Source organism: Gavialis gangeticus, unplaced genomic scaffold (assembly GCF_001723915.1).
Source record: "Gavialis gangeticus isolate Ggan-Ray unplaced genomic scaffold, GavGan_comp1, whole genome shotgun sequence".
Classification (NCBI taxonomy): domain Eukaryota; kingdom Metazoa; phylum Chordata; order Crocodylia; family Gavialidae; genus Gavialis; species Gavialis gangeticus.
The window spans coordinates 57,842,301-57,857,082 of record NW_017728992.1 but is presented as its reverse complement, the minus strand read 5'-3'; the positions used below and the strand labels follow the sequence as shown (position 1 = coordinate 57,857,082).

Genomic DNA, 14,782 nt, shown 5'->3' with positions numbered 1-14,782 from the left:
AGAACTTGTATCACATTAAAACTGGCCGTAGTAAGTTTATGGAAGGGACAATATGATAAGACAGGAAATTCTTGTTCAACAAGCCATATGGGCAATGTGTGGAATTGTGTACTTGTAATCCCCATACTGGCATATAGAGATTGTCTCTTGCTGTGTGCATCTAGTAATCCTATGCTTCAGGGCTTTTGCTGGTTTACCTGCAAGGGTCAGAAAGCAATTTCTTTCCTGGATTCTGGGTGTTACTTTGCATTGGGATGTTGGCCACCACTGGGGGTAAAGATTTTTACTACAGTATGCTGATGCTTTTGTCAGTATATAGAAAACTCAGAGCTTCCTGGATATAGGGTCTTTCTCTTCCATTCAAGGTCAAACTAGATGCATCTACACATTCATTAATGTGTTTTTCCTACTGCTCATTAAGTTTAGCACCTCTAATATGAGGTACTAGATAAAGGTGCAGCAGCTGCGCTAATGTGCAGTAGCAAAGGCAAACTTTTTTTTGTGACACTTAATGTGACTAATTCTACTGCACATTAGCACATTAGCATAATTTTTCCTATGACACACTAATGCTCAGTAGAACAGTCCACTGTGCATTAAGGTGTCTCATGTAGACGCAACCACTAATTACCAAATTTGGGATTAGGAAGAAATGTTTTCCCCTTTGAGGTTTTGCCTTCCTCTCATGGACTTCATTCTAGGATCTTTTCAGCATGCATTAACCAGGTATTTCCTTGTCATTGCAGTGGCAGAACACTGACAGTGCCTCATCTCCCCTGCTTTTATCTATGACAAGTTTTAGGGTGAGCTTGATCATCTCAGTTTTGTGCCTTGTGTGTGAGGATTTGGAGTGGCAGTTTGGAGAAATTGGGGAGTTATAGTTGTCTGTGAATTCAGGAGTCTGGACTCCATGGCCAATGCCCTGTTTCATCCCAGAACAATAACTAGGAGAGCACGGATCTTGGGAGTTGGTGGCTATTATCCTAGAGGCATGAGCAGAACAAGTCAGGATTGGACAGTGAGAACAAATAATAGTGAGCATAAGGAATTAAACCTTAGATGCTCAATAAAGCCCTGTTCAGGGCAAAGGCATAACATATTTCACCCGAGAGAGGCATTGAGGCTTAGTGCTTATCCCTATTGACAAAACGTGTAGTTTATTATAGGAAAAAAGAATATTGAGTTTGACACCTATAGGGAACAAGCAGTCTTAGGGTCTTAAAAAAACAGCTGGTATGGCCATGGGTTTCAGAATGGTGCACAATGAATGGCAGAATATAAGGCAATTCCAATAGCAGCTGGACCATGAAGCAGGATGGGATTTAGGACCTGTCAACGATGCACAGTTCTTCAGTGACACACAATTCCTACACAAACAAAATGCTGCAGAAAACATGGTTGTCCATGGGTTAGGCAAGGAAATTGGAGTCATCACTCAATTTCCCAAGAGGAGATTTTGAAGACGGAAAGACTGACTGCTGTCACCATCCCAGACCCTTTGCCCGCAGGCTTTAGACCTAGAAGCAGCACTGAGATAACACTATTTGTACTAGTGAATACTTAGCACAGACAAGGACTAAATACCCAAGCTCAGCTAGCTGGATAAATCCACAACATTTGACACCATAGCACATGAAGCGCTGCTGACTCACTGGAGACGTAAAAGGAAACCTCCATTGCAATGAGCAAGTTCTAGTTGTTCCTCTCAGAAAGATCACAGAGGGTTGTAGGTGGCAACTACATCCTGTGATGAGAAGTATCATCAAAACAGTACTGCAGGACTCAATCTTGTACTTTCTTTTGGTCCATAGGAATAAACTTGCTTGGTGGAGTTATGAACTAAAATGTATTTCCAATCTAGTAGTATACAGATGACAGCCATAAAAAGAAATATGTGTTTTACACAGTACTTAATTAACTGTTGCAGCTTATTGCCATAAACTATTTTTGAGGTCAAAAGTTTAGCACAATTAAAAAATATTTTGACATTAATAGACCCATTAAAAACATTTACTATTTAATTCACTAGAATAAAAAAGGGGGAAAAAACTGAATATTTCCTAGGACTGTAAGCAGACACCAACTTGTGATATGCATATGGGCAATGCCTCATGCAATATGACCCTGATAACAGAGCTGTCAATAATGCAAACAACTAATAATGAATGCTATGTTTCAGGTATAACCAAAGAGGAAAGTTCCCATCTGAGTATTTTGTCTCATGCTTCTCAGGTACATATTTCTTGCATTGCCTTCTGGAGCATTTGATAACAACCAGTGCAAGACACAGGATACTAAGACATCACTGGTCTGATTCACTCTGGCAAATGTAATTTTCCCAGCTAACAACATTCTTTCTCTAGCAGTGGTTTTCAACCTCTTTTCATTTGTGGAACCTTAAAAATGTTGAATGGCAGTGCAGACCCCTTTGGAAATTCTGAATAGAGGTGCAGACCCCTTTGAATTGTAAATGTGGGTATTCACATACTTTTCATTGATCATAGTCATCTTTCGTGGCCCCTTAGTCATAGTCTATAGACCCCCCAGCAGTTCACAGACCACAGCTTGAAAACAACTGCTTATAATCAGGGCCTGGTTTAAATCCCGGGACCTTGCTGCTGACCAGATGGGAGGCAAAAACCATGGCATATTTAAAACTGTGGTTTTTGCCTCTCAGCTATCAGGAGTGAGCAGCAAGTGGCGGGGCCCCTCTGCCAGTCAGCAGCAGTGGGACATGTAGGGGGAGCTCCAAGATTAAAGGAGCTGCCATGCTGCAAGCTGGGCCCACGATTTAAACAAGGCCCTATCTATAGCACTTCCAGGAATGCTTGAGTTAGCCAGACATACAGAAATCACTCAAACCACAGAGATGATGAAGTATATATGGGGATTCAGTTTCATATATTTCACGGAAACCACAAAATCAGGAATTGTCCACGAGATCCACAAAATAAAAAAAAACAACCCAAAAAACAACCGACTAAAAATAAAATGCTGGCTCCCCAAGGTGGGAGCTGCCAGCACTGGGGGTGGAATAACCAAGATGTGCCTGGACTCTGCCCCTGGCTGCTGATTGACTCGTGGGCCTGCCTCTGTCTTTTAATCAGCGATGAGGGGTGGGGCCACATGACAGACAGCATGCTTGGCCACTCAGTGGTGAGGGGTGGGTTCACCATGGAAAGACCACAAAATTGACTCTGCGCACTGTAAGTGGCGTGCAAAAATCCTTTTCTCTCACCACAACTTAGGTAGATACTTCAGTATATATACAGAGATGGTACAGCCGCTCTGACCCTTTTGGACAGGGCAGGATGTACATCTAATCAATTATTTAAACCCTAAACACACAAAAATCCCCCAGAATTTCAAGTGCCCATCCAAGCAGCTTATTAGACAGGATGAAGAATTTTGCTTTTATGAATGCTTTCAAGCTTATGTAACTGCATGAGGATTTATTAACCTCCTCTCAACAAAACCCCTCTTCACTTCATCAAATTATTAAATTAGTATATAGTTTGCAACCCTGATCACTCTGCATGTATTTTGTATCCCTTTCCCTTAAGGAGCGGCCTTTTTTGTTTAGATTGTAAACTATTCAGATTTTGCTCTACATCTGTTATTATTTTTTTTGGATCTTACCTTATATGCTGCTGTATTTATTCTTCACTTTCTCTGGTTTATACTGCTCCCTATATAGGGTAATGCAGCCAGAGGCTATATCACTTCATACACATTTTGTGCACTTGTCAAGCACATGCTTTTAGAGAACTAGTCCATGCAGGTGTTTTTCCTCCAGCCAGATCACACCCTTTTTACAAAGCTCCTGACTCATGTATAAGCAGAAACAGCATCACAGTGTATGGAGATTGTTATAATCATTGGCCATTTCTTTTTCCAGCATCCTTCATCTCCTTTGCTTTTCAAGCTGTGCAACAAATGGATTGATTGTTTTCCTCTTATAGAATGAAATGCGCCATTAAATCTAAACAAGAAACATCAAAATGTTTTTAATAGTTCACTAACGTGATCTGCAATTAATAGACTTGAGACAGGCTTGAGACTAGCTTTGGCCTTCACCACCATCACGAATGTGTCTGGCCTGATTATGTAAGTCAGCATGGCTGCAGTTAGACGCCAACCACTAAAGCTGCTTCCAACATTAGAGCGGCTGCTGGAAACCGAGCAAGGTCATGCTGACAACGGAAACTTCCCGTGCCACATAAGGACATGCTCAGATATGCCTTGCTGTTCTAACCTAGAGAAACTCTGCCAATAATTGTGCCATTTCCCTCTAGGCTGTCCTAGGCTTCTTTTAGGTAGAAGCTAATCTGCATTGGCTTATGTACACCTAAGTCATTTTTCTTGGGTAAATCCATGCATGGTCACTCTTATTTCCAGACTGAGAAGTCTTGTTGCACTGCAGCTCAATTCACTTGGCATTTCACTTTGGGCAAACTTATCTCACCAGCTAGCAGCAGGCTCAAACACATCATGCTGCTTCAAAACCCCAGGGGCAGAGTGGCAATGCCTACCAAATAGCACAGCAAATTTGTGGAGAAGACCTCTCCAACAGGGAGTCCAAGGTGGATGAAGCTAATTCAGGCAGCAGGCAGGGCAGAGTGGCACCTTAAGAGACTAACTGGTTGGGAGAGGTATGAGCTTTCCTAGGTGATATAATGAAGGGGTTAGTCTTTGAGGCTAACGCCTATCTGAAGTTATCTCCTCATACCGAGAACCTGAGCCTGTTTATCTCGTCACACCTCATTTGTCTCCTGTGCTTCTGGCTGCCCCCTTCAAAGGATCCTGGGGCACCCTAGATTGCCCCAATCCAGGGGGTAGAGAATCACTGCCCCCAGGTGCCCCCGGGCCCTTCCTCCTGCTTGGTTTCAGACTACCAGGGCTCAGTGCCTTTCCAAGCTAGTGGCACTCTTATTGCTCAGTCTGTGTGTCCATATCCATGGGGTTAATCCAGTGATAATTCTCCTTGGACATCTCTAGGCAGACAGATGCTGAGTGCACATGCCCAACCCCAAAGGTGAGGCCAGCGTTGCCAGGTCTTAAATATGAAATTATTGTATTAGAAGCTCATAATTATCCTATTTGCTGAAAAACTATCGTACACTGAAATATATATAAATAAGTCATCATCTTATTTACTTTATCTTGCTCACTGTAACTCGTCAGTCAGTGAGCGAGAACTGGGTTTCAAAGTTTAAGCATGCCTTTATTTTGGGGCAAACAGTCATGAGAAAGTGCTGACAGCAAACCCAAAAGTCAGTAAAGCAAATACCATGACTAAGGTAAAAGGGCATTGTGTAATGGAGGATTACATCCTTGTCTGCTTGGAGACAGAGCTGCCTATGAGAGTCTCTCCAGGTAGTATCCTACTGGCTAGCTTCCAGTGGGAGGATCTAGCCTACATGCCAACTTTATGGAAAAGGGAGATTCCTCACTAGCTTGCTCCTGTAGCCAATGGCAAGCCAGACTTGGAGGCATCCAAAACCCAAGCTTTTAGGGTTAGGCCTGCACCTATGGTGCCCGCCAAAGGATTCAGAAGCATGTGAAGCCTGAGGCAGGGGTGGCAAATGTTTGCCGGTAGTACTTGAATTTGGTTCTTGAATGACTTGTGGATTTGGAATTGATTTGGCTGATTTGACCTGGAACACAAAAATATTTCCTTAAAAGAACCCTCCAAAGTCAGTAGACTCCCTGAGAGTGAGTTGGGTTTTGTATATGCTTCATCGATTACTCTGGTTTCTCTTCAGATCGCATAAATCTTTCACCTTCTCGGCCTCTTGTGGGCTAAGATCAACTGGGGGCATCCGAATCCCAAGACCTCTGGGCTTGGGCCTGCTCCTAGGATGCCTGCCAATAGATTTGGGAGCATCTGAATACCCAGGGCGAGAGCCTGGGACAGAGGATGCTTGGGGGTTGTAGCACCATACATGGTGTTCAAAACAATTGAGTTCTGCTGGCTCAGTTGATATGAACTTGATTTGACCCAGGACACAAAATATATTAATAATAATAAAAAATGCTGCACTAGTTAACTGCCTCCAAAAATTATTGTACATTTTGAAGACTTTTATTATTACTGAGGATACATCATACAAGGGTTCAGGGGTGTATGTATTGCCGTGTTGGTCTGAGACAAAAAGAGATGTGAAAGTCTAGAACTCTTGGATCCAAAATGATGGCTTTTATTAGACCAACAAAGAAATTAAAAAAAAAAATCAAATAAGGCGCATGAGCCTGAAAGCTTAAAGAAAAAGACATTTTTTTTGCAATTTCTTAGTTGGTTTAATAAAAGGTATCATTTTGGAACCAAGAGTTTTGCATTTCATACAAGGGTTGAAAGCACTGTATAAAGACAATAATCGCTGTACCCCTGGCAACACTGGACGAAGCTCAGGGAAACCCCCCAGGGAAGCTTTGCCCAGGGTAGAGCCCCCCCGCCACTGCGAGGGGCGCAGCTCCCCCACCCCCCCACCTTGCACCGGCAGGGGGAGCCGCGGAGCAACCATGACAAACGGGCTCCGCCGGCTCCGCCGACCCCGCCTCTGATTGGCCGTCGCGGCTGTCAGCAGCCGGCATCGGCGCTCCGCGATTGGCCAGCCGCTGCCGGTCGGAGACGGGACGGCGCGCGGCCGAGGCTATAAAATAAGGGAGAGCAGCCGGGCGCCGGCAGTAAGCAGGCGGCGGGTGTGCGGTGGCGGCGACAGTGGCGGCGGCTGCCGGCCCCAGGCCCCAGCCATGCTGTGCTATGTGACCAGGCCGGACGCGGTGGTGATGGAGGTGGAGGTAGAGGCCAAAGCCAACGGCGAGGACTGCCTCAACCAGGTGAGCCCCCCCTCCCCCGCGCCTGCCCTCCATGTTGGATGCGGAGGCTGCGGCGGCCGCCCGTGCCCGCCCTGCCCCCTCCGCCCCCCCGGGGTGATGCCCGCTGTGTGTGTGCATGGTGGGGGGCACAGGGGATCTTTTCGCCCGCCCCCCACCCCGTCACTGCCCCGCGGTGTAATGTTATTGGCTGCCCCCACCCCCACGTGCAGGGTGCGATGGGGGCAGCCTCACGCCTCCGCTGCTGGGAATTGAAGGTGACTGTGAAGAGACAAAGCCCTGCCTGGGGCGGTCTAGGTGGGGATGGCTCTGTTTCGAGCAGGGGGTCCGGTCCAACTAGGTGACGTGCTGTCCTGCCCTCATTTTCTGTGATGCTTTGTTGGCAGGCGGCACCTGCTCCCCAGGCAGCGGTAGGAGGCTGGGGTTGCGCTGTAGCCCGGGGCTGGTGGGTGCTGTGGGAGGAAGGCTGCTCAGCGCTGTCTCTTTCTTTTGGTGTGCATGTCAGGTGTGCCGGCGGCTGGGAATCATCGAGGTGGATTACTTTGGGCTGCAGTTCACTGGCAGCAAAGGCGAGAACCTGTGGCTGAATCTACGCAACAGGATCTCGCAGCAGTTGGATGGGCTGGCGCCATACCGCTTCAGACTGCGCGTCAAGTTCTTCGTGGAGCCGCATCTCATCCTGCAAGAGCAGACCAGGTGAGAAGCACAGTCTCCAGCAATGTGTGCTGCTCCTTTCCGTTTTCCTGTGACTGGACAGTGCCCCATCACCACCTGTTTTGGGGCCTGTCCCATCATACATCTCTTATAGGCTTTGGTTTTGGTCATGTCTGGTGATAATAGCCTCCAAATGTTTGGGAGAATGAAAGGAAACTCTGTGGAACTCATTTTAAGTAGGTAGCTAAAAATGTAGCATAACACGAAAAGTGAAAGTAAAGATCTTGGCACATTCAGAAATAAATATGTATATCAGTTGTATGCCCGATAGTAACCTCTGGTTCAGCAGTGTTACTATAGGTCATTCTCAGCTGCTTCTACAGAAAAGCAGGAAACATTCCTCCCCCAGTGCTTAAACTTGTTGAATTCCTTCTACTCTAGTGTCATATTACAGTATTTTTCAAACAGCAATGGACCCTCTTGCTGCAAAAGGAACAGCTGTTTTGTGTTCTCTGAAAAACATGCTAACCAAACCCAGTAACTAAACTGACATATTGAATGTTTTTCTCCAATGTGGTAGTGTTCATCTTTTGAATTCCACGCACCTTTAATTTGGCATTTTATTGGTTTTAATTCATGTACTTCACTGACCCCACGAGCCCTAGCTTTTTCTCCTCTTGGACAAGCACCACTGAGCATTTTTGTATGTTTGCTAACATTTTGTTAACTTCTCTGCAAACTTCGGGGTCCAGTAGGAACTGTGAACGCTGGTTTCTGGAAGACAGGACAAAAGCACAATCTAATGTCATTTATCTTAATATGATATTCACTTCAAAATGATTGCCAGGAATTTCACTGCCCATTTTGACTGAAATATTCAACTAATACATTTGTCCAATACGGTCAGCAGTCTGACTTGAAAACATTACAAGTGAGTTCTCAAATAGGCCCATTGTAAGTTATCTGTACAGCTGTGATACTATCAGCACATGGGTCAGATTGTTGTAGTCTTCTAGATTAAGTGAAGTATCTTGCAGTTTTCTATAACCAACTCAGCAATTTAGTTTAAAAAAAGAAATTATAGCAAAAATGACAGTTTGCGTGTAACCCAAAACGATGCAAAACATTGCTGTCACGTTTTTCTTCCTCAAGCATGTCTTTGAGAGTAAATAGGAGAAATGTCTTCCTATTTAATCTTATTGTGTGAAAAACAATAAAGTAGAGCCAAATAGTCGCTCCTTTTTTAATACTTGCAAATAGGTTACAGTGGAATTTGTGCATTAAGTCAGAAGACATTTTCTTGAGCATCCTAAATTGGTTTCCAGATAGAGTGAATATGATGGAGTTTACATTGGTGCAGTTTACACTGTGGCTGGCAGGACAGTGTATGCATTTGAAGCTTTTCTAAACTCTCCCAGTAACCTTGTTTCTTGGATACTTTTAATATGTAATCACAAAACTTGGCATGTTTGAGCAAGTATGTCTTAAGTGTGAAATTCACCTTGAGGAGCCAAGAAACAAATATGAAGCAAGAAATAATGGAGAACACATGCTTTGTACACAAGCCTATCTACAAGGGGGGAAAGAAAGTTGGGGCTCTTGGTTCTTGGATATATGAAGAAAACACAATTTTTACTTTTAAGTTTCATAATATAACCTGATTTTTCAATACTTTTATTGCCCTGGAGGAATTTTTTGTAATGAAGAAAGTAGTGAAATTGTTGTCACAATTTACTGAAAGAATTGTGTGTCTTTTGAGATTCTAGAGGAATGCTTTGCTTTTAGAAGCATGTCTGACTTAATTCCAGCTATACAGTTGGTCCAGTAAAAGATACTGCCCAAAAAATCCTTGCCTCTTTCATTTAGGAGAGTGCCTTTTTGCTAAAGATTGAGTACTATGAGGCTTTGCTATGGTTGGGTAGCCTATTTTTTGTGCCACGGAAGACCTGGCTTTGGCACTCTTTTATTTTTCTTGGTATTTTCATTTTAAAAATGCAGAAAAACCATTTGTAGGTCTCTTACAAAGAAATAGCCCAGTTTACTTTGACCCTTTCATGTGTAGCTTGTACAGACTTGCTTGCATTATTGTGTAGTTGAAAATAGACTTAAGGAGCTATGTTTACATTCTGGAGTTAGTTTAAACCAGTGCTGTCTGACTGGTGGCCCACGCAGCAGGTGCTTTGTTAACTTATGGCCCCCAGACTCCCACCCAGCTGCTGCTGCCTCTCTTGCTCTGTGCTGTAGCAGCAGCAGCTGTGGTTTCTAGGCTCCCTGTCCCTCCTGACTGCTGCTGCATTCCCCTCCGCAGGTGGTGGGGTGGCATGGTGCAGTCCATATTGCTGGAGGAGCCAGAAGCCCAGGGTACCCTTGCAGCATGGTGCTGCAGGGGAGCCTGCAGGGACCTGAAGTTGAGGTGTGGTGCTGAGATGTTGGGGGAGATGTGGGGGTATGCAGTCTGAAGTGTCTGTGGCCTGTGCTAGTGCTGCTCCTGATGGGGTAGGTGGCCTCTGGTTGCTTTGAAGTTGGATAGCTGAATTAAATTATTCCTAAAGCTGATGGGTACTGTTGCAATGAGGTAGGCTGATTATACTATAGCCTGTGCTAGTGGACCTCTTCAAGATGCTCACTGCATACCAAATCTGCATGTACAAGTCAGGAGCTTCATACATGCAGATTTGTTTCTGGTTAAGGTGTATTTTCTGTGTTCATGTTTTGGATTTTATTCAGTGAATAATTCCAGTATTTGCCTTGCATAGAAAATCTGGGTGTTGGCCACAAGCCAAGCAATTACAGTCTGTAACGTGTATTTACACTTTGTGGGTGCCATGCCTTTTCTTAGAAGCATACACAATGGAAGGATGCAAAAAGAGGAAAGGCAGGCACCCTGAGCAATGAGCAGATGTCCTGGAGAATAGTCTTGGGACTATCTGTGCAGTTGCAGCTGATGTCTTGTTTTTCATATTTACTGGCACTGCAACCATGCAGATTAACATAGGAATAGGTGATATGATAATCAGCCCCATTTAGGGGGTGTGTGTGATTGTGTCTGCTGCTTATCAATTTTGTGTGCATCTAATGATATAGTGATTAATTAACAAGACCACTTATTCCATGTAGATAAGGACCAAGGAGTTATAATTACTTGAATCATTTTCCAGGGTGCCTCTGAAGTTAGTCCATTATTCTTCACCCTTAACTCTGTGATGTGCAGATCACCTTGAGTTATTTTTTTTCTTAAATAAGCTGTTCCACTTTGGGAAATGTAAAAAATTACTTTAAGTTTTACAAAGTAAGTATTACAAACCCATGTTAATTGTAAACTACTAAAGTATTATATTTAAGATCCTGAATAACGCACAGTTGTTTTCAGGCAGTTTCTTGCATACTTTGGAAAACATTTAGAATACGACTTTCCACTTAACTAAAAGCATATGTTTATCTTTGAAAACTTAAGATACAGTTCATTGTATGTTCTGGCATTTAAATCCATTATCAAATGTTCAAATATTTATAAAATAGTCTTCAGGGTCTCTCTTTTTTTCCTTCTTCCTTTCAAGATTTGGAGGATAATGGCTTTTGTGTTCCATATTTGGATTTTGATTCGTAGATTGACTTTTTTTTGTTTTTTTTCACTTCAGTGCATTATGATTCCAGATTTTGCTAGTTTAGATTGGCTTCTAGTGGAATAAAAATTAAAAATAGATTCATGTAAGATTAGATCTATTGTAATTTGTGTACTCAGCTAAATTCAGATAGGCTTCCCTGACATGTAAGACGGGTAGGCCTGTTCAGGGAATATTTAAATATCCTGTGCTTTGAGGCTTCTACTGTGTTCTTTTTTTAGATAGGAAATGGATTCCATTTGGGAATATATATATTAGTATACATCTAATACATAAGGAATATATAGTTCCATATGTGTGTGTGTGTATGTGGGGGGGGTGTATGTGTATATAGGGGTAGTCAAAAGCAAGTGAAAATTTCGAGCAGGCACTTTTGGAGGGGTGCCTTGAGCCTACAGAGTTTCAGAATTGCTGATTTTCCAAGCTTAGTTTTGCCATATGAGAATTTGTTACAATCTGGTATTCTGTAAAAGGAATGAAGTGAGATTTTTAGAGTGGGGAGGAGAACTAGTTTGAAGTTGTGGTCCGTGAGGCCTGGCAGACTTCTGAAGTAGTTTTAGCTTTATGCTCACAGATTGGTTCCTTATAATTTGATGAGGTGAAATTGGGTGAGTCTCTTCTACATGTTTTAGCACTATGAGGCTCCAAAGGAGGATGTGAAAGTCCCCACTATTGGTTGAGTAGTAACAATGCAACTTCAGGTCATTGACTGAGAGTAACCTCTGACTAATAGCTAACTACTCACCCTGTCCAACAGATTGGTGACTGCTGCACTGGAACAGCGCCCAGTATCTGAAGAAATTCAACTCCTGATTGGTCTGTAGTTGTCTCGAGGCAGAAAGTTCTGCTTTTATGGTTAATAGGTTTCATTGTGAAACAAGCAGCAAAGAAATCCAGAAATGTGTGTCCACCTTTGGAACAATGATCAGTGTTTGCCAAATTGTACGGAAGGGCAAATTACAGTAAATGGTAATCTAAAATAATAAAGCAGCATACCTTAAAAGCAAATGTGCTTATATACTCTTTTAAGTCCTTGAGCTAGTATCCCAAATGCATGAAGTAGCTCATAGGAATCGGAGCTTATGGCAGAGGTGATATCTTTTATTAGACCAACTATATATTTGCAAAAAAGAAAAAAAAAAAGGCTTTATTTGCCAGCTTTTAGGCACACACCCTTCCTGAGGCATAGGAGAATGCAAAGATTGTAAAAATGTTACAATACCTGAGGAAGGGTGAGTTTGCCTGAAAGCTTGCAAATATCTAGTTGGTCTAATAAAATATATTACCTATGCTGCCACGAATTTGGATTCCTTTAGCCTGGAGACCAGTACAGCTACAACCTGCATCCCTGAAGTGGCATATAAAATTAATTCTAGAATGAAGAGAAACCATTTAGAATAACATAGGGCAAGCTTTAACTTGACCAGGTAGGGTGAGCAAAGTAACTTGCTGCTTGTATGACTAGATTGAAAATTAAACATTCATATACAGATCTTTGTAGCTTAATATACAAGAGACATGGGTTGTTTCAACCCTTCCCTTAATGCAGGCTTTCAAATTTCAAAACGTTGCAATAAAAAGGACCTCAAACTAGCTTTTATAAATGGGTTTCTTGCCTGCCTGGAAAAGCTCTATTTAAAAAAATTGGCATCAATGTACTTAATTTTTTTTAAAACAGAATTATTGTAACATGCCATGATTATTGAAGGAAAATGCATAACAAGCATCTTGGTTTGGAAGTCTGCATAGTGAATTGCTTTATTATTGCATGACCGATTTGCACTGTGGGGCCTGCTTTTTTATGGCTTTGGAGGAGATAGTGTGCTCTTTAAATACAAGAAAAGCTAACTGTTGTAATTGAGACCAGTGGGAGCTGAATGCATTTGATTGTTTATCTAAAGTGGAGTTGAACATCCGTTGGTAACCTTTCACTTACTTCACTGAAAGCAATTGAAGATAAAGCTTGTGGGAATATATTTGTATGGAGTCAGGTGCAGTCTGTTTTTTTTATATTGGTTAAGAAAGAAAGAGAGAGTGTGTGTGTGTGTGTATGTTTGTTTTCTAGAGGCGAGTCCCATTTCACTGATTTTATGCAGTGATCTTTTCAACACTGTAAATTTGTCATGGAAGAAAACATATACGTTATATTCCAGATTGCTTTGTATCAGGGAATGACAGATGGCATTTGTATACTAGTTGGGGGGGGCGGGGGCTCTGAACTCAGAGGTTTCACATCCCCGAAGAGAGCAAGATGTTTTGTTTTTTTCCTACCAATTTCTCTCCTTTGTGATTTCTACCAGGAATTGTGTCAGTGGAGGATGTTCAGGATGAATATTTTGACTACTATGCTACCCAACTCTCAAAGAAGCGTTAGCCATCTATTGCTGCTTCCCACCCCCGCTAGAGTTGAGGCTCCTTTTCCTTTATGCCACACTCTCCGTAGAATACTAGGAGTTTAGAATTTAAAAATAAAACCTCCAAATACAGTTGTGTTACTTCTTCAACATTTTGCCCTCTTTCCCTTACTAAAATAAAAAGTGCCTTATGGCTGTAGAAGGAGGTCAAAATTTGGATTGAACTTCTATGTACCATAATGATTTTTTTTTTTCCTTGAAAAAAGAGTTTGAGAAGTTAAAATGTAGCATATGTACAGCCAAGTTTTCTGTAGTTGGTGGTTTTTAGCCCTTTTGCAGTGTTACCAAGGTTTATTTAATAGTTTGCATCCCATCTAAATTGCACTGGGACTATCAGAAAGTATCTTCTCTGTTATGAGCAGCTGTCACTCCGGTAGCCACAGGAAAGGCAACGAATGCAACAGCTAGGCTTGTGCCACTGATTATGCTGATAACTTGCATATGAGAGACCATTTTCAAATGTTTTGTTTCAAAAACAAAAAGTCTGATTATGAGCTACATTGTCCAAAGCCATTTACGTTGCTTAATTCCTTTGAATTGTAACTAATGACATGGTGGGGCAGGGTGATGGGAGAATAAGAATCTACTGTCAGTAGATGTTTGCGACTCTTAGGGGAATTCAAAGTACTTGGCCTTCAGGTATAGTACAGCTGACATGAAAATCTTATGGGATCTCAACACTCATAACGCTCTGTATAAATCAGGCCATTGCCTTGGTAAAACAGTATGCTAGTTATCAACTAGAAGCAGTGTAGTAGTAGTAAAGTTTATTGGAGCTCACTAGCTTAGATGCAGTACGATGTTGAAATAAGTGTGCTGCTTCCGGTTTGTTTTGGCTGTATAAACAGTGCTAACTTAAGATGATTCAAGCAAGGATAGAGTAATACCATATTTTTCTCAGTGGATCCTATTTGTAACAGAAGTGATGGAACAGGCTGTAGCTGTGAAACAAGCAGCTAAATTAACTTTTCATATGAGTCAAACTGAAGCAGTTTACCAGAAATGGAACAGAGTTGTTTCAAAACACCCAGTAGAAATCAGCTTATAGAGATTTAGGTATTTGAATTTAGTGAACAATTACAAGAATGTCCCTCTTTCTGCTGCCTCATTTTTTTTATCTTGGCTTTGAATTCATTGTTTTAAAATGTGCTCTGGCTTTGTTTCATTGGGCAAAATGTCCTGGCAGTGAATGTCATGATTTGAAGAATTAAACTGTTTACCTTGAAATTCCATCTGATGGGGGGGGGGGGGGGG

General features: G+C 42.3%; 1 protein-coding gene across 1 annotated transcript in view; it reads left to right on the top strand.

Moving 5' to 3' along the window:
* The first annotated feature begins 6,684 nt into the window (after positions 1-6,684).
* Positions 6,685-14,782, top strand: part of MYLIP (myosin regulatory light chain interacting protein) — a 28,297-nt gene continuing 20,199 nt past the window's right edge. The window contains exons 1-2 of the mRNA XM_019522991.1: positions 6,685-6,840; positions 7,343-7,533. Of these exons, the coding sequence (XP_019378536.1) occupies positions 6,754-6,840; positions 7,343-7,533 (278 nt within the window). The 5' untranslated portion in view covers positions 6,685-6,753. The remainder of the gene's footprint in view (positions 6,841-7,342; positions 7,534-14,782) is intronic.